At 40.0% G+C, this 26,152-nt stretch overlaps 1 protein-coding gene across 2 annotated transcripts in view; it reads left to right on the forward strand.

The window, feature by feature from the left end:
- CREB5 (cAMP responsive element binding protein 5) overlaps window positions 1-7,674 on the forward strand; it is a 321,691-nt gene extending 314,017 nt beyond the window's left edge. For both annotated transcript variants that reach the window (XM_061198625.1, XM_061198624.1), the window contains 2 exons: window positions 6,510-6,618; window positions 7,511-7,674. In XM_061198625.1, coding sequence (XP_061054608.1) covers window positions 6,510-6,618; window positions 7,511-7,674 — 273 coding nt within the window. The remainder of the gene's footprint in view (window positions 1-6,509; window positions 6,619-7,510) is intronic.
- The last annotated feature ends 18,478 nt before the right edge of the window (window positions 7,675-26,152 follow it).

A 26,152-nucleotide genomic window follows, 5' to 3' on the forward strand; every position in this document is an offset into this window, starting at 1 on the left:
GGGGCAAAATTACCCCTGAGTGAGACCCACTGACCTAGATGAAGGAGCCTTGAGTAGTCAGCTGACATGTAATCAGATGCGGACAAGTTTTTAAATCAGTTTTAACTAAAATGAGTCCTTGCAGAATGACCCCAGGGTATTGACCATCTTTCTAGAGCCTGAAGACATGGAGGGGGTCATAGCAGAGAGCCAGGAAAAGTGAGGATACTGGCTTACTTTGACGTCAGATGTGTTCATGACTTGACATATGCATATATGTTATAGCTTTCACTTAACATATAAGGTACTTAACATATAAGGTATATCCTTTATGAGAACCTAATCTACTTTTTTAAAAGAGTATATTTTAAAACATGCTGATTGCCAGAAGAGAGACTTATTTTATTTAATTAATTAATTTATTTATTTATTTTTGGCTGCATCGGGTCTTAGTTGTGGCACATGGGATCTTTTGTTGCAGCTCACGGGCTTCTCTCTAGTTGTGGCGCTCAGGCTCAGTAGTTGCGGCCTGGGCTTAGTTGTCCTGCAGCATGTGGGATCTTAGATCCCCAACAGGGCTCAAACCCGCATCCACTGCATTGGAAGGCGGATTCTTAACCACTGGACTACCAGGGAAGTCCCAAACCTAATCTATTAATTTTCACATTTTTAGAACCCAAATGGCTAAGGATAAGAGATACTAGAATTCTAGCCCCTGAAAACCAGAACAAAAGTCCTATTGGGGCCGTTCAACAGGCACCAGTATTTTTGGTTGTTAAAGCAGTGCCTGAGGAAGGGACGGTCTCTGAAAAGACTACGTTGTTGGTGTTTTCCAACCACTGCTTTGCTTCACAGGGACGGAAACCACAAGGGCTCCATGTTTTCTGTGATGCCGAGTGCTCTGCATCATGCCACGTGATGCTGGAGAGGATATGCAGATTCTGCTACCTTTGAATGACCCTTTCCCTCTCACTGGACCTTTGTCAAAAGAAAAAGTTGTCTCTCTTGAGGCTGGTCCAGTGAGCCAAATTTTAAGTAAACAGAAATGGAAGGTGCTACACAAACAAACTCCCGCCAAAAGGAATATCCAAGGTCTGGATGGCCAGCTGCCACTTTTGAGTTGTTTTCCAGCATAAATCTTCTAGTTAGGCTGCAGAGCTTCAGATTGGAAAAATCAGACCTGAGAAAACAAAATCAAACTCCCAGACTTCATTTCCTCATCTCACAACAAACCTCTACCCAAGAGGTCAACACAGGTATAGGAATTGGGGGAAATATTAGAGACCACCCAATCTGACATTTTATTTGGGAGAAACTGAGTCTCGGGGGACATGAGGAGTCTTCCTGAAAGTCACACAACCAGCAAGTAGTAGGATGAAGACCCAAGCGAGTCTTCTCTTGACCTAACCCACTGCTCTGTGATCTTTCATTCTAGAAAGTTCTTCAACTATGAAGGAATGCACATTCTTTTCACTGACAGAGTGGCTGAGATCAGCTCTAAATTCATCAACTGCTAATGTGGTGCTCAGTGGATTGTGTTCAATAGATGATATGGAAATCGTCTGGTCGCCCACGGAAATAATTGCTTTTCTTTTTCAGTGCAAAGACACATGGCCTAAGTTGCTGCTGAAATTTTAGACACACGAGCTCAGGTTTAGGACTTGGCAAGAGAATAGGCCAGATGGGAACTGTTGCTGTACAAATTGAAAGTCCTTTGTTTTAGAATGAACCAAACCTGGCCTCAGTTAATCTACAAGAAAAAAAAATAATAATAAGGGAGGGGCTATGTGGCAGGGCTCATTTTGATAATTATTTTTTTGGCATGGACTACTGCTTGCATCAAAAAGCATTTGGAGTTTGTCATATTAACAAAATGACATCCCCCAAAGCTAAAAACTGAAAATGTAGCTATTAGGGACTTCTTGGAGTGCTTGTTTGAAGTATGTTATTGCAGTGTTGAGTGTCTATATAGGGGTGCTACTTCATCCCAAGTCAACTTTATGGGTTTAAGAACAGATTAATCTAATAACTACATCTATACTCTTACAGTCCCTATTTAAATGGCTAAACTTTTAGGAGTAGCAAACCCAAACTAGTTTAGAAAAAAGAAAAGAATGAAGAGCTGATTTCAGCAAGAGAATCAATACTTATTATTAATAGTTTGCTTTTGCAAAGTGCTTCTATATGAAGACCTATAGTTATTATTACAACCTACACAAGGGAGTAAAAAAAAACCGGTGATTTGCATCAATTCATAATGCAAGGTAATTCAGAATAAGAAAATGTCTCCAGAAGTCCTGGTTTTTATTTCCCTACTAGAACTGCAGGCCACTTTTGATTTCTTTCATGCATTTTGAAACATTTGCTGTCTGGTTCTTCTCTTCCAGAATGTATTCAAGGTGATTTCTATTAATGTTATCTTGAAAAGGATTTTTATTTAAAATATAGTCTAGTATTTGTGCATTTCCTACATCAGTCGGTCTATCAATATGGAATGATATCTATCAGTATCTATCAATATGGAATGATATCTATCAGTATCTATCAATATGGAATGTTTATGCATGTGCACAGCACACATGATTCACTCCGCTTCCTCTAGGGCAGAGATTCTCGACTGTTTTTAACCCAAATGCTCCCTTATGGAATCTGATGAAGGCTCTGTAAACTCTCACAATATGGACATGTACATGGACTTGAAATTTTGCACAAAAGTGAAACTGTAAATGTTGCTTTGGAATCTGCCCTGATAAGATTTGGAAGTACAGGAGGTGCTAGGACTGGCTCCCTTAGGAAATATAAGACTTGATATATAAGCCCATTTGAGAATACCAAAAGCAATTAACTAGTGACTAAAAAATCAAGATGGAGACCTTCATTAGATTATTAGGTAATTAGCATTCTCAATAGAAGGCAATTCATAGAATAAAAAACGATCTTGCAGGAAGTAACTAGAAAACTAGTCCAACCACCTTGTTTTACACTAGGTTGGTGTGGCAATTTGGGGAGCCAAACCCGATTATTCTCAACTCTCATTTGAGAGTTCCTTTTTCTGCTGGAAGCTGCCCCATGAATTTCTGTTGCTTCTGTGGCCATTAGACTTTTATTTAGTCCTTATCAGTATCGTACTTATGTGTGCATGATCTAAGCAAGAGGGAGGCGAATTGTTCTTGTCTATGGAGAATATTAATTGGCATTCATTTTCCAACCCTAACATAGCTAAATAACATAATTACTAATATATTACCTTAAGAAATATGTCCATATTCACATATATCTTTAAATGATGGTCATTTGTTACAGTGCTCTCCAGGTTCCTACATTTTTACAGACCCTCACAACTCCCAGGTCCTCAGTTTCTATACTTACAATGTATTGGGTTATTAATAAATTGCTTTGCTGTCCATAGACCAAAAATGCCACTAAAATCATCTATTTTCTATGGGGCTTTGGTTATAGGCCAGGACACCACATACACTGTTTGTTGTGGTGATTGGTGCTGTTTTATTGTGGCCTCTCATGAAAGCAAAAGGTTTATCCTGAAATGGTTTGGGATATGCCAAATATTGTGGGCAGTTAGCTCCCTGCAGTTGTAGGAACCCGAAGAACGGAATTCAAAGTGTTTTTTTTTAAGGACGGGGCAATGTACACTTCGAGTCTGGGGGATGGAAGACTGCCTAGAAAAGGTGTGACTGCCGAGGACACAGAGGAGGAAGAAATGGAGACTAAAATCATCCCCTCCAAGGCAGCCGCCAAGTGAGAGTTTTCTTTTCTTCCAGAAGTACAAGAAAGCAACAGAATCCTGTTCTGTTTTATTTTAAATACTTCCCTCATTTGTTTCCTAGATCATGGAAGAAAAGTATAGCTGGATTCACTAAGGACTGGAGCTTGACTCCACTTTCTTAGAACCTTTGTCTGCATTATCTGCAACTGACAGTTTCCCCTTAGGGTCCAGGTGTCTAGCAGTTGTGATTTCAGAAACGTGTTATCTCTATAGTCCAAATACAAATCATATCACATTTCATTTTGAGGCCAAATATGTATACATTCAAACATCTTAGTTTTCTTTTTCTCCTTTTTCTGTTCTGTTTTTGTCTGTTTGTTTTGTTTTTAACCAGGGGCTGCCTTCTATTTAATGGTCTAAAAGTAACTTTCTTTTACACAGGCTATTTTAAGCAGAGGGGGAGCTGGGAGAAGGAAGGATGGCTATCTGAATTTAAATGGGCATAAAATTAGAGGAAAAAAATAGTGTTTAAGGCTAAAGTAAATTGTCCTATAAATAAACTTGTCCCACTGACCCCCAAATTGACAAGGGTCACTTTCAGCTTTGATAGGGCCCCTTATCAACCACACTCATTTGGAGGTGGGAGGTGCAATTCACCTTCCTGAATGTTCTCAAATTTAAAAGCAATTTTCCTGTGAAATTAAGTGATTTATTCATCATTAGTGCTAATTTCTCAGGCATTTAAAAAATTTTTTTATTGGAGTAGAGTTGATTTACAATGTTGTGTTAGTTTCAGGTGTACATCAAAGTGAATCAGTAATACATATACACATACCCATTCTTTATTAGATTCTTTTCCCATATAGGCTATTTCAGAGTATTGAGTAGAGTTCCCTGTGCTATACAGTAGGTCCTTATTAGTTATCTATTTCATATATAGTAGTGCGTATATGTTAATCCCAATCTCCTAACTTATCCTTCCCCCCTTTCGTCAGATAGGCATAAAAGCCTTGTAGATGAGATTTTTATTATTTTTTTATTCATGCTACTCAACATTTGATTGCTTATAATGTATTTTGCCAATGAATTTGGAATTAGGAGGTATTCTTTGAAACAATTTTCCAAAATAAATTTTTTAATTAACTTCAGAATCCCAAACTTACTTTTCTAGGTGATAAATACACGCCTGAAAAGCCAAGTTCATACTGAAAGTGTAGATACAACTTAATGACAGAAATGTTAAAACACCTTTTTCTGTGTGCATGCTTTTGAAAAGTCTCCTCCATGTGGAGTATAATTGCGTGGCAGCCACAAATGAACATTGGCCAGAGAGAGGGTATTATTTATCACAACTGTAAAATGGCTTATTTGAGGTAGTGCTACGTTTACAGTTTACTTTTATCAAGGGGCAGCACCTTGGAACCATCTGTTCTACATTTATACAGTTGTCCCTCAATATCAGTGGGGATTGGTTCCAAGACTGGCCTCAGATCCCGTAATCCGCTTGTGCTCAAATCCCATCGTCAGCCCTCTGTATCCGTGGTTCCGCATCCTCAGATTCAGTCAACTGCTAATCATGTAGTATTGTTATCTATTGAAAAAATCTGCATAGAAGTGGACCCGCACAGTTCAGACCCGTGTTGTTCAAGGGTCAACTGTATCTGTAGACGATGGTGCCAAGTACATTATTCCACAAACTATGAACCTATCTTTGTGAATTACTACATAAAGTGGAGATTTGTGACACTTATCTAAGTAAATCCACAACACCCTGATATTGAGGAGGGAAAAAGTTTATAGACTGAAATTAGCCAAATTAGTTAATGAACCAATCAAATTAACTCAATCATGGCCCTAAACTCTATTGCCCTTGGCCTCCCTGGGCTGACCTGATCCCACCAGTAGAGGACCAACATTTGCTCCGTATGCTTCCATGCTTCCTCCTAAGTGGCATCAGGCAGAAGGACGTGCTCTGTTGAACTGTAGCCCATGAAGAACTTCTTTTGGGAAATCGGCTTATCCTGAGGGCATTTCAGTTTGAAGCCACTCATCCTGCCACACAGTTCCTCCCAGTGCCTCACGTTCACCTTCTATTCGTGATTAATGTCAAACCTGAGCCTGTAAGATAGCATGGGGACTTCCCTGGCGGTCCAGTGGTTAAGACTTTGCCTTCCAGTGCAGGGGGTGTGGGTTCGATCCCTGGTCGGGGAGCTAAGATCCCACATGCCTTGCAGCCAAAAAACCAAAATATAAAACAGAAGCAGTATTGTAACAAATTTCAATAAAGACTTTAAAAAAACATGGTCCATGTCAAAAAAAAAAGAAATCTTTAAAAAAAAAAAAAAGACAGCGTGAAGAGAATTATTATGAGAGCTAAATTTATTGAGTGCTTAGTTTGTGCTAGGCATTGTTCTGCATGCTTTGCGTCTATTACCTCATTTAATCCTCACAACAACTCAAAGAACTTTGTACTATTTTCATTCCCATCCAAGGTTGCTGGAGCTTAGCTGGGTTACGTTACCTGCCTAGAGTCACCCAGTCAGTGTAGAATGGAGGGTCCCACCTAAGTAACTTTTAATAGGATTAAGCTCTTGAGTTAAAACCTAGTCTCTTCAGAAAGCCGCTGGTAAACCTGAGGGCCAAATCAAAGGCAAGCTACAAATTTTCAGGTGAATCCTGTTAAATGATATTATTAATGTCATTCAGACATAACAGAAGTGTGCCAGTTACACTGTTGAAAGTGCACGGGGCCTTGCGTTTGTATTCTCTGGTCTTCTTAACATGACTTGGATCCATCTCTTTCCAGAATGAAGTGTCCATGTTGAAAAACGAGGTGGCACAGCTGAAACAGCTGTTGTTAACGCATAAAGACTGCCCCATAACAGCCATGCAGAAAGAATCACAAGGATATCTAAGTAAGTCATTGACTTTTTTGCTTTTTTTAGTGTCCAGTTTTTTGCCACCAATTTCTCATTGGATTTATTGAAAGAACAAAAGTAAAGCATAGACTGCACACCCAGGTGGATATCATGCTAGAATTCTTGAGTGGCTGCCAGACTACTGCACCAGAGGGAACCCTTCTTTTCTGACCCCATTTATCACCATGCCCGCCACCTCCTAATAATTTCTGGCTAGACGTTCCCTGGCATTTCACGTTGTAAAATCCCACCAAATTACAATTCTGCAGCCAGTAGGAGCCCAATTACTGGTGGGCTAGCAGTCTTTTATGGGCTGGGAAACAGGCTTTGGGTGAATTATATCCAATGCCTCAGGATATGCTACATGTTATTCACCGGGCTGAAAAGCTAGTGACCTTGTCTCAGTTTACCAATATGTAAAGTGGATCTGTTTTTCTAGATCCCAATATCTGCACCTGGAATGTCAATAGGTTCAATGCTAATTGAGTAGGGGATGGCGGAAGAAGCGGGGATTCATGGCTGAAGGTCAATTTCTTTTCAAATAATTTTTTAGATTGAGCAACACAGATTCTCCCACCACATGTGAGTATTTTTCCACATTTGATATATGGATGGCTCTTTGAAAAGACAAGATGGGGACTTCACATGCCACGACTCAAACACATCAACTCATGTTGCTGATCTAGAAAGCATGGCTTTGCTTGTAGCTATAAACTGGGAAGGCATAGCTTTGTGACTTTAAAATAAAGTTTTGAAATTAACCTCCAGGAGAAAATGTGTGAAACGCTCCTATTTCTAGCAAGCATCTAGCAATATTTTTTGAGTAGTCTCCAAGTCCACCCAGGAAAGAGCTATATTGGTGTGTGTGTGTGTGTGTGCTTTTTCCTAGGTCCAGAGAGTAGCCCTCCTGCAAGCCCCGTCCCCACGTGCTCTCAGCAGCAGGTCATCCAGCATAACACCATCACCACTTCCTCGGCGGTCAGCGAGGTGGTAGGAAGCTCCACCCTCAGTCAGCTCACCACTCACAGAACAGACCTGAATCCGATTCTCTAAAATCCGAGGGTCAGACCTTGCCTCCAAGGAGAGCTGTCGCATATCCTGCGTCCTTTCTTTTAAGGGCATTTTTAGAATTAACTCAGACCTGGAAGACTCCTCAGCCCTTCAAAGACTGGCTTTCATTTTTATAGTTATTATGGAAATGTTGTCTTTTATACTTAGTTATATAAGCAAAAAAGGGAGTTATGCAATTAATAATCTATCAGCTTGGGAAATGCTTTGGTGCTTTTCTCCAATTTTCTGGTACCAGTTACTTGTTTATAAACTGAACTCTTTCTGTATATAGTCATGGTTTCATTCTTATCAGTCCAACCCTTTGCCTGAAACGTTGAATCTTGTTAAACCACAGCTTTTAGCCAAAATGAGGCATACCTAGATGTCCAGTATACAGACTGCAAGGCAACTGGGGGAGAAGTCTGATGATGTCGTAGCTTATGTTGAGTTGGCGCTATGATGTCACCAGAATCCCACATAAATGGAGAGCCTTTTCCACAACCCTGTTTCTCTTACTATAAAAAAAGTATAAGCTCCATTGATGTCCAAATAAAATCAGCAAGCATCTCACCACCTCTCCTTCTACTCTTGGTCCACTTCCTTGAATGCCCAATTTTCCTTTCCATTTCCACTTTTACCTGGGCTCCCTATTGACTCTTTATTTTTACTTTCTTCTGTTTTATTTTTTCCCCTTTAGCGTAGCATGTAAAGAATAAAATAATGTTTAAAGGAAAAAAAAAAAAACTAATGTGGACCTAGCCATGGCTTCCCTTGCCCCTGACCCATTCAACTCTTGCTTTTTACAAAATAGTAACTGGGAGATGTTTAATGTGCCTGGTTTAATGTTTTTAATAATCAGAGTAAATAAAAGATGGCTTAGCTGTAGGTGAAGCACTGTTGAATGCCAGCTGTGGAGACACTAGGGAAGGGAGCTTTATAAGCCTCAATTGTGAAAGTCCAAATTATGATGCAGGGCTAGAATATCATACCCTCGAATTACAACTGGTTTTAATATGGCCTGTCTATAATGTTGAAAATCCATGTACTATATAATAATTCATAAGGGCTCTATTCACTACACAGATTACATTGTTCAATCATTAGCTGCTAATAGCCTAAGATATATTATTATTTTTTTCTTAAGCCTATGGAACCGTCTTTGCTGTTCTGGTGGGTGAAAGTAGACGAACTACTGGAGCAATAGAGAGAGAAAGAAAACCTAATGTTTCCACGGAGGTGCTTTCAGCCCTCCCACAGCATTTAAAGCACTCTGGCTGCTCAAAGTATCCCCTGGATATGGCTACTCCACTCTTCTGAATAATTCTGATTTATACTTTCAGCAACTTTCCTGGACTTGCCCATTACAGAAAGCAGATAATCCGAACCACAGTTGTGCCTCCTTGAAACAAGCCATTCTACTGTGCTAACGTTTTAATATCACATCTCACAAATAACTGGGGCTAATGTTCTTCTCTAGTGGTCTAGGCAGGTGCTGGTGTTTCATCTCCATTTGAAAGCTTGACCTCCAAACATGAGTGTGTGTGTGTGTGTGTGAGAGAGAGAGAGAGATAATGGGATATAAAAAAATAGTATTTTACAAAAGGTGTAGCTTTTATAAGAGTTCGGAAAAGGGAAGGATGTGGGTTTTTTTCTCTCAGTATAGTGTAAGAATCTATTTTGGAGAAAAAAAGAAAATATAAGGGTCATGAAGCATGGTTTTTATAACTAGTTTCAGTTTTATCTAATAACTTACTTTTAAAATCAATATTTATCAACAATCTTTTCATGTATGCAGTGCTTTCAAAAAGAAAGTTTTGAGTTTCCAGGGAAACTCATAACTTGGATATATGATCTAAAAAACCAAAACAAAAGCAAAAGCAAAAAAAAAAAAAACAAAAAGAGAAAAAAGAAAAAAATGCAAACAAGAAAAGGATTTTCTATTATATTTTAGACAAACAAACATATCATTTTTAAGTATTTTAAATACTGAATTCAGTTGTTTTGTTTTGTTTTGAATCCCAGCTGTAATAGCTGAATGGTTTAACCTAACTGGCTTCCTAAGAAGTTTAAGATTTAGCTAAAAAAGCAGTTAACATTCTTGTCTCTATTTTGAAATCAAAAATAATTTTTTCTATACTCCTTCCTAGGACCATTTATGTGTCCCCCTAAAAAGGAGAAAGAGCTCATTGAAATATTTGTTTGGGTTTTTTAATTTTTAAATTTTTTTTAAAATTTTTGTTTTGCTTTAAGTGAAAAATATTTTCTTTCTTTACTGCATGCATAGCACTTAATGAAATGGATTTTTAAAAAATCCACTGGTGATATCAGAATGTCCAAGGAGTGGGCTGTCACTAACATTATGGTTTACTTTACTTCTGTTCCACCTCTTAATTGAAATATTTAGTTGTTAAACCGAAAGCCTCTGCAGTTAAGAACTTGCCTGAGTTTTCTTAATTCAGCAGCTTGACGGTTTGACTGATGTGCATTATGTATAGCTCAATTATGTCTGTTTTTTTATGCTAAGAAGGCAAACCACCACACACAGGTGAGCAAACAGGCCTCAACGTATAATCAGAATAAACTTCTTATTATACTCAGGGCCTTTAGGTATGTTCATTAGCAGTGTGGAAATACAGTAAATGGAGGATGCCAGCAAGTTGTCAGAACTTCTTGAAATCCTGAACAGAAAGGCTCATTGGTCAAATCCAACACTCGACTTATCAATATTAAGTATTTCACTTGAAGGCCTAGATTTCACCAGACCGTAGAAGAATCGGTCTGCCTGAAAAATCTCTCCTTCTTGTCCCACACTTGTTGCCAATCTGGGGAAACATTCTGCCCCATTCTCCTCTCCCACCCAGCTACTGGGTCATCCATCCATACGGTCACAGATCAGTTGCAATGACCTTCAGAGCACCCATCCTGAGGAGGGAGGGCCCGCAGCGCAGCACTGCCTCTCCTCATTCACAGGTGGGTTTTTATCAGCAGGATCTGCTTCTGAAGTCACTGCCAACCTGCCTGGAAACTTCCACAGCGCCTCCCCTGCCTCCTGTGACAGGAATTAGCAGCCAAGATAGGGACACCTGATAGCGTTTCTACCAGGTCAGTCCTTTTACCTACACTGAGGCATTCCCATCTTAATTGTTTCTCCTTAAGACATTTCTCAACATATGCCAGGACAGGTAGAGTGAAAATCCTCCCTGTACATGAATGGACTCGTTTTAACGCCTGGCGTGAGGTCGGATGTTTTCGCTTTACCCTTCCCCTCAGCCCTCTCCTATCTCCACATCAGTGTTTGCCGGTCACAGTCTTAACACGGCCCATGGGGACGAGCAATTTGTGTACTGTCACTGCATGCTTTCTTATCATTAGGGTGACTTACTTGGAGCAGTTGCTCTTTGGAGCCTGTCAGGCCCACGAAATCAAATGCAGTGCATGTTCCGAATAGAGGGGCATCCGTGGTGAATGTGCAGGTGGCTGTGGTCTGTTAGTTCAGAAAATTGTCGTGTGTTAGTTGAGCTTGTCATTAAAATCAACCAGCTGCCATAAAAGACCAGCCTTTGGCTGGGGCGTTTTAAGCATCTGTAACTGCTATAAACCTAGCCATCCAGTTAGGATAGAATGTGCTTCTTTCTGGTTAACAAAAAACCATCTAAGAAAATATATATGTATGTATGTGTGTATACAGTGGAATTCAAGGACCAAAGCAAAATTTGAACAGGAATCTATTAATTTAGAATTTTATAAGATATTTATTAATAAATGTTATTTTTAAACATTCCATTTGAACAATATTCTTCTGTAGGATCTACTTGTTTTTAAAGGATTAGTTCATAATAAACTACTCTAGTTGTGTGTATCTTCATTTTACAGGGTTTCAAATGGCTATTCTCCATCACTTGGTGGAAATGTTTGTTTAGACCTCTGTGCATAGAAATTCCAAGGATTTGTATTGCTCTGTGAGTTATTTGTTAACCTATGTTCGGAACAGTTTTAAATCATCTATTTCTTTTTTCATTTTGAAAGTAAGCTCTTTCCTTTCGGGAGCAGAGTTCAGCTAAAGGGAATCGGTAACTATAACTGGAACAGCTCTCTTGTAAAAGTGTAAAAACAGCTTCATCTCCGCTGCTCCCCACCGCACCCCAGCTTCCCAGAATGCCTTGCACTATTCAGCTTCCTTAGTGCTCTTCTCGCCCCTTCCCAAACCGTGCGCAGTAGCTTTAAGCCATTCAAGTTCCATTATGCAGTATATCTGAGAAGGGAAAGGAAACAACCCGTTTTTAAGTTGGAATAAAATCGTGCCTATGCGAACAGTAGCAATTTAGAATCTCTCTTCTGCTTTTAAAATAATTTATATTTTAAAATTGCACTTTAGCATTTGTAATCCCCGTCAGTTTCTCTCGTTCTCTTTCAGACCTCCTCCCTGTCCTTAAACTTGCCTTCACCCTCCCCTTCCCAGCTCCCCTACGCTTCCTCTAAGGCTCTGAGCTGCATCATTTAAAATACTTTACGGAATATTTGCACCAGGTACATTTGCGTGCGTTCACCAGTAGCATAGCCAAGCCGCGTTGCTCACATCAACCTAGATGAAGCCTGCTATGAGAATGCCAAGGAGAAGAGCCAGTTTATACTCTTTCTCCCTTTATTCATAGCATGTTTTTAACAAATGTTATGCAACAGATGTGAGGGAGCAGCTATGCTACACTTAACAATTTTCTATCTTATCCTCCAACCAAAGTGTGCTGAATGAGCCAGGAGACTTATTCTTTTGTGCATCACCATGCACATCAGACTGTCGTCCTCGCCATCGTCTCTCTGGGCTGCTGAAAAAAAACGGTGACCCTACCTATTTCATTCCTAGGTCTCAAAAATACAATGTTGCCTTGTACCATAATTAGGGACAGCACCTCTATTTTACAATTATAATCTAAAAAGGACAAGAAGACACTGAAGCAATAAACTTACAAGTAAAATCCAATACCAAAACAAAGAAAAAAAAAAAAACAACCCAGCTCATCATGTTGTGAAAATGAAAAAGTGTATGTCCGTTCAAAATATTTTACTATTTGTTGTGGAGTTTTTCAGTGATGTAATGCTTATAGCCAAATTGCTTGAAGAGTGTTTATATATTTTTTTCCTTATAAATTGTCTATTTTTAAAAAAAGCTATTTAACCACAAGTTGAAGAGGGGGGGTAAGGCCAAATTGCCAGCATTTCTTAAAAGATTAATATTCTTAAGTGGCACTCTGATACCTTTCCAAGCTTATCATCAGAGGGAGATCAATAATTGTCAGCTGTTATATTTAGACCAACTTACAATATCTAGCTCATTAGAAGCCAGGATTTAGAAAGCTCTTCTTAAGCCATTGAAGATTTTCTTGCATTGTGTTTCATTTTATAGAACTTTATAGGATTTTTTTTTTTAACAGAATCATTTTAGCCTCAGGACTGAGAATGTGGAACCTGAATAAATTAGCTTTAAATACATCATTAAAATCTTATGCACAATAAGCTCATTAGAGTCTAGTTTGCTCCTTTAGAATACCAAGGCTATAGACGCTACAGGACATGATGAAAGGTATCAGCCACGCTGAAGTGGAGGGGGTTTCAGAGAAAGGACCCTTCCCCACCAGCCAGCCAGTAGAACAGAAGAACTGCTCGCCCTCTTTCCTTCTATGTTCTGCTAAATCACACCTGCCTCATAGAGAGAGGAGTTCTGCCTTTGAGGTTTGTCTTGGAGAAAAGATAAGCTTGAAATATTCTCCCTGGAGAGGACATGGGATTTGGGATCTTCCTAAAAGGCCCAGAAAAAATGGTTCAGTTCAAATACAGTGTTCTAGGACAATTGGAATATAAATATTGTCCAAAAAATAGAACTAAGAGAAAAAAGGTTAACATTGTGCAAAGTAAGTGTTAACTAAGGAAGTCCTCATAAAAGGTGCTGTCACTTTAAGTCCTGGACTCCGTGGGGCGGGGGGGTTGTTTGTAATTGTAAACAGCAAAGCATTTGTGTTTGTTTGTCTGTTTGTAAAGCAACCACCTTCCTTATTGGAAGGAGAAAAAAACTGGGGGTACATACATGTAAATACTTGCAACAGCATTTAATATGTTTAATTTTATGTTAAGCTTTTTGTTGCATCGTGAACACATTTATTGTTACCAACGGACAATGAGTTCATTAAGACTGTTCAACTAGGTCAGATTTTTACATCTCTTTCTAGCAAGAAGAGACAAGATTTTGTGCATTTGTACAAATGTTAATAATATCACTGCAATTCCAATATAATAAAGCACTCAAATGCAAATAATATACGTACCCTCTGTATGATGAAATTTGGGTTGGGGGTAATGACATCTATTCTGCACAAGATCTTATTCATGCCTCATAAACCAAGGCTTAGGCTTTCAGGGTCACCATCATCTAGGGACAAAAGCAGGTGAGATTTTCTCCTTCCCAGACCATCACTACTCTCCCACTGCCTCTTCCATCCAACTTCCCAACTGAGGCCACGAGTCTAACGCATTCACAATGGGTTGGCCACATGACTTTGGGATCAGCAGATTTTAACAGTCAAGAAATACAGCCAGTGTAAATTCATGTTTAAGTTGTGTCTGTGAACCAAGAATCACATGCTGGCTAGTCTGACAGTCAAATCCTGGTGTTCTTTGTTTGACCTCCAGAGAAGTCCTAAGGACAGGCTTAGCCCAGTGTGCATGCACTCTTATAAACATTAACCCCCGCCTTCCTCTTCTTCCTGCCTTCCTTCCTCTTCCTTATTCTTTTATTATTTTTCTAGTCATGCTCCTCTTTTTCTTACACTCAATCTGATCCATCAGCATGGCCAGAATCCAACCATCCTTTATCACCAATTTTACTGTTGCAGTTCTGTCCAAGCTACCAGCATCTCTTATCTGGATTAGTGCAGTGCTCTTCTAACTGGCAGCCACAGGGAGCGTTTGAAAATGGAAGTCAGACTGTACTCCTCTACTACTTAAAACCCTGCAAGGACTTCTCCACTCATTCAGAGCAAAAGCCAAATACCTTACTGTCAAGTTCTATAAAGATCCCACCTGACCTCACCCTGTTCATTCTGAGTTCATCTCTTACCATTTTCCTTCCCTGCTCACACCTCTCCAGCTCCATTAATATCTTCGAGGTTCCTCAAACATCCTCTCACTATCCACCAGAGAGCCTTTTCACACACTGTTCATTCCCTCTATCCAAAATATTCTTCCCCCAGATGTCAGCCTAGCTCCCTTTCTCATCTGTCTCCCTCTCAGTAAAGCCTTTCTATCCTACAAAAAATTATATCACTCTCACTCTTCCTTCTCATCTGCCTTGCCCAGACTATACTTTCTATAGAATTTACCTCCATCTAACATTTATATTTAGTTATTTTTTTTTATTGTCAGTCTCCCCCAAGTAGAATGTAAGCTCCACAAGAGAAAGGGCATTTTCAATTTTCTTCACCCTTGCAACCCAAGATCTAGAACAGTGGATACACAATGGGCACACAGTAAACATCTGCAAGATGGGGATCTGTTATTTCCTTTCTGCCTTCTCCTTTATTATCAGAATGCTCCAACCCATCCACCTGGTTCTGTGGCCACAGCAGTCCGATTTTAAAACCAAGTACCAGGGCATGTCATCTGACACCTAGCCTGACCTTGGGACAGGATATTTGAAATTGGGACAGAAACAACAGTTTGGGGTATGGGGCGATGATTGCTGTTCTAATGGCAATCCCATCTGTTACATTTGCATTAGGACCACTCAGTACACTCATGGTTCCCAAGAGAGGCTTTGTAATACCCATTCCACACTCATTTGCAATTTTAAAGCCATTACTATTGGTTAAAAAAATTGTTATGATCCCACATTTATACTTTGAGGATAGACGACTCTAATCTCTACCCTTCCTTTCATCCCTGTGTGTCCCTGGGGCTTCATAATGTCCTTTTATCTCACACTTGCTATTGTGGTTGATTATTGGTTGGTTACTGGATCACATTTTAATTTTGCATTCCATATTTTCTTATCCAAGAAAAACAGTTTTTTAGCAAGACAACCTGCCTTGTGGTTTGAGACCTAAGTATCTTCATTATGAGATCATAAAATTCTGGAGCACAATGGGCCCCTTTTTTAAAGTAATTGAAAGCAAGACATTTTGTGAGACCTGTTCCCATGGCAGTAACATCAACTTTAGCAGAACAAGCATGAAAATTTCAGCTGCAAAAGAGAAAAAATACTGATTTTAAAAATATAAAGACAGTTAGATCTGGGTTTAGATTTGCCCACTTCAGAAGCTACTTCCTTTTAGCAACTGTAGATGATTTTTCAAAATGGCTGAAAGGATGGATAAATGATAATATCTGAAAAATAGTCTTTTAGCTGGTAAACCTAGCAAAACTATTACTGTTATCATTGTTATTGTTGTTATTGAAAATGGTTATATTTACACCTGAGACTAACACAATATTGTAAATCAACTATACCCCAATAAAAATTTTTAGAAAAGAAAATGGTTATATTTAAACCTGAAAATTAAGTCATAAAACTTTTAGTAACCACTAAGTTTCATCTTATATGTTGTCAGATACTGTGTCTCTGCTCACATCATATTTCCTAATACCAACTGGAGGCTGAACTGCAGCAATTATCAGTAATCTTCCATAAATTTCTTGAAACCAGTATTACTACAACATAGATGCAATGGGCTATAAAAAGTTCTCCCATAAGTCACTTGCACTTTCTCAGAAAGAGATCTGCCTACATGTTCCCTTAAATGAATAAAAAAAGGAAGATCCTACATTCACAATACATTCTAATTCCTCAATACTCTTACAGCAAGAAAATTGTTCTGAGTAAACATGATTGCTTGTATTGCATTTACACAGGATAAGTCCTTGATCTACTAATATTATATTCAAGTTACCTTAAATGGAGCGCTATTTAAATTAGCTCACTGACTTTGGCCTTCATCAACTCATCCCTTAGTCAGAGGGGATTTGCTTAAAGAAAGAAAAACCCTGTCAAGCATGCTTGAGTGAAGGTGAATTTCTTAGGATGTATGAGGTAGGTCATGGAGCCCAACTAGGTATGGTGGCAACTATGACAATGACTCTGGAAAGTCATTAAATAGCTAATCTCTCTGGTTTGTCTTGGCCTCTGATGCCAGATGTTTTCTCATCCTGCTCCATGTCTGCTTCTCTCTCTCTCTTTCTCTCTCTGCAGACTGGTTTGTATACTCAATTGCTTCTCTGTGGGCCCATCATTTCTGCTCCAAAATAACAGCCTCAGCCTCCAGCATATCTATGGTCTTTTAGTTCTAACACCCAACACCAACTCAGTTTCTGTCTTTCTGTTACAATTTCTCCGGAGAAAGAATCCGATTGACCATCTGGGGTCAGGTTTTTATCCCTGGTACAATCAACTGTGTCTAGGGAAGCAGGGTTACATGGAATTATAGCTCCTACTTCTGGGGGCAGAGCAGGATTTCCAAAAAGGGAGTGAGGAGAAAATGACTGCTAAGAGAAATCGTTGTTATTTCTAAAACCACTTCATAGAAACACTTAAAACATACCAAGAGAAAAAAGTGCAGTGAGGAAACAGCATAAAGCTGGGCATAGAGCAGATGTTAACAAACGTTTGTGAATGAATGAATGGCTAATAAATTCTTATGTTACTGGAAGCTTGGAACTGAAACAAATTGAATATTCATTAAACATTAAAAACTAATTTTACAAAGCAAAGAAATTTTCTGGATATTATGGCTCAGCTTGTAAGGCCATAATATCCAAAATATAAAAATTAACCATCAACAAGAGTGAGAAAGATTTTGCTTGTCATGTTTAATAACTTCCTACTCTCTTGCTTTAAACTGACTGATTACACTTACAGTTTCCAAGAAAGATCATTGCTATATTCTTCTCATATTCTCCATAAGTGATTCCAGTGTGTTTGTGTTTGTAAAGATGTTGGCATAATGTCTCCAGGATGAGGTTAGGAAACACTCTTGTCCCAAAACTCCCTCCAGGTACTATAGTAACTTTCTAAAGAAGGCTTTGTGACAAGGAAATAGGGCAGCTCTTAGCAACAAGCCTCCAAGAAAGCAATGAGAACTGCTACCAAGAAGGCTAGAAGGCTATACATATGTATATGTATAACTGAGTCACTTTGTTATAAAGCAGAGACTAACGCACCATTGTAAAGCAATTATACTCCAATAAAGATGTTGTTAAAAAAAAAAAAAGAAGGCTAGAATAAGTGAACATAACAGCCTAGATAGAGTAAGAATGAATAGTTCTTCATTTTCATTCTAAATTGTCTATTGATTTCCTACGTGACCTTAAACCAACACAGCTGTCTTCTCCTTACTTCTATCCTTTGTCAGTATAAATACACAGAGTGAAGTGGGAATTATTTCCGTGGTGGCTACATAAGGAACTCTGCTCAATACTGCTACCATACCCTTCTCTGGAAATTTCTCTTCCCCTTACTCCGTCCACCTGCCTCTGGCAGGAGATGGATGGCCCAGCCCTCTGGCCATAGCTTCTCAGTCTAATACTCTGCCCCTGGCTCCCAATGAACAATGAGCCCCAGTAACTGGATATAGGGACAGGGGACCTAGAGAGTCAGCCTCTCTCTCTCTGGCAGCTGAATCTAAAAGATGTAAACTTGGGAGCTACCAGGAGCTAAGTTCCTGCCCGGTAAGGGAACTAGTCTGTAGCAACAGAGAGCTATAAAGCCAAAACAGCAGAAGCAAGAGGCAGAAAGAGAACTCTGGTGACGGTCACTTCCTGTTGACGTAGTCCTTAAGGGCTCACTGTAACCCTGTCCCTCCCCATCGCATGGTTTTACCATAAAATAGCCCAAGGTCCTTTGGATAAAGCTCTCCTTTCACTTAAGCTAGGTGAGTTTCTTGGAGGCAAGAGAGGTCTAGTAAATGCTCTCTCCCCAGCGCTGCCATGGGAAACCACTTGAAGGGCTTCTCCAGCCCTTTAAGACTCTGCCGCACCAACACAGGAAAGGAAATGCAACGTTCCCAGCCGTTGCAAGCAGACGCAGCTTATTCTCACTCCACACACCAGGGCGTTGCCACACTTGAACATGTGTTTTAAGTGGCTCCCTACACCTACAAGCCGCAGGTACCGACGGATACCCACACCATCTATTTCACAGATGACATGTCAAGTTTAAGTTCTTCTTCTTAAGGAATGTTTGCAAAACTAGCATTATACTTGCCGAGGATGGAATTGTTTTCAATATTTTGTTGAATGGATAAAGAACGCTAATGTCCTTCATTCTCTATGGGTCCTTATATGCACAGTAAAATAAACATGTAAGTAATACTTTTCACTACAAGTAACAGACAACTCAACTTCCAGTGGCTTAAACAAATAGGGATTTATTTTTCTGACATAATAGGAAATCTGAAGATAGGGCTCTTGGCATTAATCTGGAAACTGAATGAGGTCAGCACCAGCAGCTCTGCAGTACTCCTGGCCTCTCTCTGATACCTCTCTCACTTCTTAGTCACAAGATGGCTGCTGAAGCTCTAGAGCACATCCCCACTCCAGGGAGAAAGGATTGGGGGAGGATCAGTACCAGACACATTCGTTTTTGTTCTCTTTTACTTGGAAAACAAAACCTGTCCCTGAACTACTCCTATCCCTGGTCAACCCAGTTGTGTATCATTGACCAGAACTAGGTCATTTAGCCTCTCTTAGCTTTCAAAGAGGCTGCAACAGTGGGGAACCAGGTCATCATGCTTGCTTGGACCCAAGCTTCCCAACTAGTGCACTGTGTCGAATAAGGCCTATGGGTTACAGTTAAGCCACATGAAACTGATACCCTCATTTCTTGGTATAGCAGAAGCCTGCTGGCTGGTTGTCTTTGGCTATTAGCATGGTCTTCCAGAACTCCTTGCAGGGTGGGCTGAGAAGGGTGGTGTCCAACGACACGCTCTGTTGTACCTTCAGGTGGTGAGTGCAGGGAGCAGTATCTGGTACTTGCTGACAACAGGTGAGCACGGCTGCAAAGGTGCTGCCCCCCCGGGCATGGACTGGAGAAGCCAGCTGCAGAGTCTGCAATGGTGCACAGGGACGAGAGGCCTGTGGGCTGCTGGAGGAGTTTCTAAGGGACAAGGGGTTTCTAAGAGACACCTGTATCAGGCATCTAAGGAGGAGTTTGCATAGCCCAAGGTGTGGTCATTAGGGGCTGGGGATTGATCAGGGAGGTCAAATAGGGGCTTCTGGTAGGCCCCACTCTGGTTGGCCATCCCCAGTCTCAGCCTTTACCTCTATCAGGAACTTCTGTCCCTGGGCAATTGATGTACCATTTTAGTAACATCCAACCTACCAGCAGGCCGACTACACATTCTGAAGATTAGAACTTCATCATGATCTTTAGATACTTGATATGAAAAGTTTTACTGGATTTGAAATACATTCACATTATCACATAAAATTTTAATACTTGTCAAAGAAACATTAGACTTGAAAAAAAACCTTTTCAACTATTACAATTTTGAATGGTTGTAAACAGGGTTCTGATTTTTTTTTTAGTCACCAATTTTGTGTGAGCAAAAATTGTGATGATGATCAAGGACTTGAAGAGAAAATTCTGGAAGAGAAATGACAGAATGTTTAATTAACCATTTCAAGCCTAAAATCTGATTTTTAAATTTTGGGTTTGTGGAAACACGATTGAGTTTCTTATTTTAAAAATTTAGGAAATATCTTATTTGGAAATATCATCCAAATTTAACAATTTGTCTCTTTCTAAATATTTGTATTTCATTTTTCTTACCATAATTATATAATATGAAAAGAATATAATAGATTTGTTTTTCTCCAAGCCCCATATTGATGCCTACAAATTCCCTCCAGGTTAGCACAGCATATTGTGAAAATTTAATCATTTTCTATGTGGCGAGTCATGAAAAAATGTTTGGAAGCACTGGGTGAGATCATCTACCATCCACCCCCAGAGGTGGGCACGCCACCATCCCAAACACACTGAGGTCCTTTTTGCAAAGAAGACTGGGTGAAAGAATGGCAGCTGGGCAGCCTGACAGCATCTGCCACGATGGGTTATAAGTTTCCATTGTATTGAACTCAGAGCATTGAGTAGCTGTGTATGCTTATTTCCTTAGCTCTCATTTAAAGGTAAGCTAAGACTTGGCCCCTTGTACAAAGCAATTAAATGAAGCCCATCTGTGCATAGCTCTTTCCTCCAGGTATGTCTTGGAGTATGGTCCAATTACCTTAATAGCAACATTACAAAATAACTCCATTTTGAATAGACTATTTTTCCAGCCATAAGCCAAGCTTTCTGACTGAACTGGGATGGCTACACTGTTTCTTATTCCTTTGCCATCTTCCAGCCTCTGAGAACAAAGAGTTTCAAGAGAACAATGTCTTGTGCAAAGCCATTTTGTCTGCATCTCATGGGGGGGTGCTGAGTCTGCCTTGATCACCTTAAATCTTGTATCCACGGCTCTCCCCTACCCTCACTTTTCTACCTTTTTCTACTTTTCAAATGAATCTTATTCAGTACACAAAACCCATGAGTCAGTACAATGGACTTGAAGTCAGCATTTCCAGGCCTGAATGCTGGCTCTGTCATTGGCTGTTTTACCTGGCAAATTAACCTCTCAAGGCCTCAGTTACTGCATCTGTAAAATCAGGACAACAATATATATCTCATGAGGTGTCCATGAGACATTGCATGAAGACCAGCATAGCAATTAGGAAATGGAAGCCTTCAGACTAAGAAACTTGAACTCCCCCTGGGCTAGCTACAAAACAATCACTGAATATGTTGACTGTAGAAAAAGTTTATGAAAGTTGCAAATCCCATGGAAGTAGCCAGATCTATTTTGCCTAATATGGATACTGAAAACCGGAGAGTTGGGAGGATTCTGAAAAGATCAAGAGGAAGAATCCTGATTCTTACAAGGCCATTGTCATTATACCAGCAATGGGTCCTTACTTGCTGGTTCGCTGCTCAGTAGAACACACTCTTTCAGTCTTCACCTAACGTAATTCCCCTTCCATTCAAGTTTTTCTCCTGGGTTATAACCAAACTGAGAACGTAGACTGGTATCCCATCAGTACTTCAAACAAATAAGGTGCTCAATAAAAATGTACTAAACCGTCCTGATGTCTGGATACACACCAGGCATTGAAAAGGATTGAAACTGTGCAAATGAAGAAAGCTGGCGTGTCATGTGAAAAGAATTATCAGATATCATCCATTTTTTAGGCTGGGGGCTACTGGTGATTCCAAGACAGCCATGGGGCTCACCACCTGCTTTGTCCTGTTTCACCTCTGTGGTCCAGATTCAAGGGGAAGTTTCAGAAAACTAGAGTTGACTTCAAAACCCAGAATAATAAGATTCATTTGAAAAATGAAGTCCGACTAACAATTTAGCACAATAAAATGGTGCAGGTCTTAGAGAGAGAGAGTTGAAAAATAGCGAAGGGGAGCATTTGCTAAGCCATCTCAAGATACAAAGTAGGCAGTATCAGGGTCACTTAAACAAAGGGAGAGAAAGATAACTCTGCTGGCTTAGTATGTGGCAGCAGTTATGCAAGCCAACTAAACATTTGATGGCAGGGCTGTAAGATAAGAGGATAAATCAGAAGAAAGTAATGTGAAGCTTTAAGGCTTCACCTGAAATGAAGGGATGCACTGCATGACTGCACTGATGCATCCCGTGATCAGGGACCAGCCACACTGGAATCACCTGGGAGCTGGTTAGAAATGCAGAATGTCAGCCCTCACCCCAGACCTAATGAACCAGAATCTTCATTTTGATAAGAACCTCAGGTCTTTGACGAGCAGTTAGAGTTTGAAAAGCATTCCTTTAGGTAGACCTATTCCATCTGGTGGCCTTGATTTGGAGACCTTGGTCATGAAAGAAAGTAACAGGAAAGGAACCAAAGGGTCTCAGAAGACCACATATACTCACTGGCGCTGATACAGGTTTCGTTCACTGGTAAACACACAGCCTCCACTGCTTATTTCCAATTCAGCTTTCTTCTGTTCCTTTTCTGCTCTGCACTCCAACACTTGCCTCAGACTTTCCTTTCATACAATAACACCATTTAGTTCTAACTTAGGCCTCCAATCTACATCAAGGGGAAATATTATCAATATTGATTGCTGACTTTAAATTTTTTGTAAAGCAGAAACTCATTCTGCTGATAAACAAAGCTCACAAGAAGTTCAACAGTTGATTAGCCCTGTTCTTGGGAATAGAATCCAACATTTAAGGTTATAGCACTCTACCACTTTCCTTTTTACTTCTAAAATATTTATTTATTTATTTATCATTGAAGGGACTTCCCTGGTGGCCCAGTGGTAAAGAATCTGCCTTACAATGCAGGGGACACAGGTTCGATCCCTGGCCAGGGAACTAAGATCCCACATGCTGTGGGGCAACTAAGCCCGCGCGCCACAACTACTGAGCTGGCGTGCCTCCACTGGAGAGCGTGCGCGCCGCAGCTACTGAGCCCATGCGCCCTGGAGACTGTGCGCCACAACTAGAGAGAGAAAATCCACGCGCCACAACTAGAGAGAAGCCCGCGTGCCACAACAAAAGATCCTGCATGCCTCAACGAAGATCCTGCGTGCGGCAACTAAGACCCAATGCAGACGAAATAAATAAATAAAATAAACAAATAAATAATAAACATAATTGAAATATGTTTGACTTATAACACTGTATAAATTTAAGGTATACACCATGTTGATTTGGAACGATTATATATGATAATATGATTGCCATTGTAGTGGTTGTTAGCTCTGCTGTCACATCACATTTCTTTTTTGTGGTGGGAATAATTAAGATCTAGTCTCTTAGCAAGTTTGATGATTATGCTATTGATGAATATGCTAGTATTGTTGTCTCTAATCACTACACTGTGCATTAGATCTGCGGGATTTTTTTTATCTACTAATTGTAAGTTTGTACCCTTAAACCACGTCTCTCCTTTTCTCCACCCCCCCAGTCCATGGTAATCATCATTTTACTCTCTGTCTTTACGAGTCTGATTTATTTAGATTTCACCTATAAGTGACATCATATGGAATTTGCCTTTCTCTGCTTGATTTATCTCACTGAGCATGATGCCCTCAAGGTCTATCCATGTTGCCACAACTACTCTACCACTTACTCTACACAAATGCACTTGTAAAAAAATCTACTTTCTAGTAGAGATCAGATAGTTTTCTGATTAATAGGAAATCGGGACAGATTTCATTATTTTGAATTAATCAGTTATCATGACAGAAAAGCCTCCATTGAGTTCATCGCATCGTTCAGAGCTACTAAGAGATCTTAGAAAACACCAAATCCAGTTGTTCTCAAAGTGTGGTCCTGGCACCAGCCCAGAAACATCACCTGGGAACCTGTAAGAAACACAAAGTCTCAGACCCCACCTTAGACTTTTTAAACCAGAAACTCTGGGAGTGAGGTCCAGTAATCTGTGTCTTCAAACGCCCTCCAGGTGATTCTGACGTCCACTCAAATTTTTAAATTACCGGTATAATTTAAGAACAGATAAATCCGTCAGAAAGACAGATCAGGCCAAAGGAACCAAGGAGCTTTCATAGAAAAAAACTAAAACATACTCACAGCAAGTATTTCCAACTAGGATCATGACTCTCATCCTCAGAGCCAGCTTAGTCAAAGGCAAAACATGAGGGATTCCATTGTTTAAAGAGTCAAGTAGAAATACCTGTTTCCTAGGGTGATTTTAATTGGTGGCAAACATTCAAATATTCATTTATATTGAGGGTGTTTTTCAAAGAAGACACTGTTTCATAATCAGCCAGCAGCCTAGAAAAGATCGAAAGGGATCCTGGCAATTTCGCTGGTGGTGTTGCTTCTCTGCTTTTAAGGTTTATAAAAAGTCTGCTCCTGGGTCACATCATTTTACTCTTGTTAACTTACGCTTTCAGATTACAAAACACTTAATAATCGGAATGGATCTTCTGTATCCTATAGTGCATTCAGGCCTTTCGGCTAATGGATAAATTTCCACCCCCCCTTTCGAGTGTTCACTTATCATAAGAAGCATTTCAACTCCATTTTGGTATGCAAACAGCCCGATCCTGCAATTAGTCCATGCTCAGTTCTCCCAAATCAGGGGCAGCTAAGACACAGGTCAGGACTACATGATTTTTATGTTCAGGAGTTGATTACACTAGCTAAGGGAGAGGCACTTAAGTAAAGTGCACTATGCTTTAGTAGCTGTCTTTACGGTACAGGGAAAACCAACATCTTAATACCTGCAGTCTTTTTATCAAGTTAATCAAATTTTAATATCAGAATGTGTATTAAAATTAGGTCACTTAGTAAGGCTAAGAGCCTTCTTCCTCCCTCCTTGTCTGTTCTGCAGGCCACACAATGCCATGTTATGAAAACTGCCCTTTAAACCTGATAAAATATTTAAGACATGTGTCCTGATAGTGTTATGTAAGCAAATACCAAGAAAAGTCCAACCATTAGTGAACCTGATCAGGCCAGTCTCCAAGGACTGAGAAAACAATCCAGCGATGGCTGCAGAGCTGACCTGCACAGAGAGATTCCAAGGTGTAGATGCCTACAAGCTCAGAGACCAAACACCCCAGCCCCTTCTTGAAAAGCGATTCTCTACTTTAATTGTCTCTTGTTACTTTAGTTAGTTAGGTTCAAGCAGTGCCGAACCTCAGTAACTTTACTTAAGAAAGATTAAATATTTGTGCCTATAGCATTGAAATCATAGGAAAAAACAAAGAACGGGTGATCTTGAATGATGGGCAAAGATGAGATATATATATATATATATATGTGGTTTTTTCTCAGCAAAAAAAACTACAAGTCACACCAAATGAAATTTGAGGATTGGAGGACCAGATAATTTTATGAGACCTTTTTCCCACTGGTGAACTTTCTCCTTGATTCAGCACCCTGGATTCACAGATCGCTTTTAGAAGGACAACTCCCAAGTCTATAACATAGAAACCTAATTACTGTCATGATTTCTCGACCCCAGTTCCCAGTGCCATTGGGGCTCCATAGCTGTCTTAGTCCATTGTGTCCCAGTCCCCACTCAGTGCCTGCAGGCGCTCAATAACAATTTGCCTTGTGCATTAATAAATGGATACATGGATATGCAAAGTGGTTCCTTTTTCTCCTTCCCCATCCCAAGCCAGCCTGGTGCCATAGAACCCCTGTACCTATTTTGTACACCTTCACCGTCATCTGTAACCCTCAGTTCTAATTATTTGGCAAACCCTGGCTACTTTGCCTTCATAATAAAACTCGAATCTACCTCCTCTTCACCATGCCCACGTCTTTCCTGTAGACCGCATTGTTTCTGAGCTGGGTCACTGCAATCCCCTGCTAACCAGCCTCTCTGCTTCCATTCATGTCCTTGCATTGCCCCAACTGCCAACCCACTTCCTTTTTAAGGCACAGATTGCCTC

This window comes from Eubalaena glacialis, chromosome 8, assembly GCF_028564815.1.
Source record: "Eubalaena glacialis isolate mEubGla1 chromosome 8, mEubGla1.1.hap2.+ XY, whole genome shotgun sequence".
Classification (NCBI taxonomy): domain Eukaryota; kingdom Metazoa; phylum Chordata; class Mammalia; order Artiodactyla; family Balaenidae; genus Eubalaena; species Eubalaena glacialis.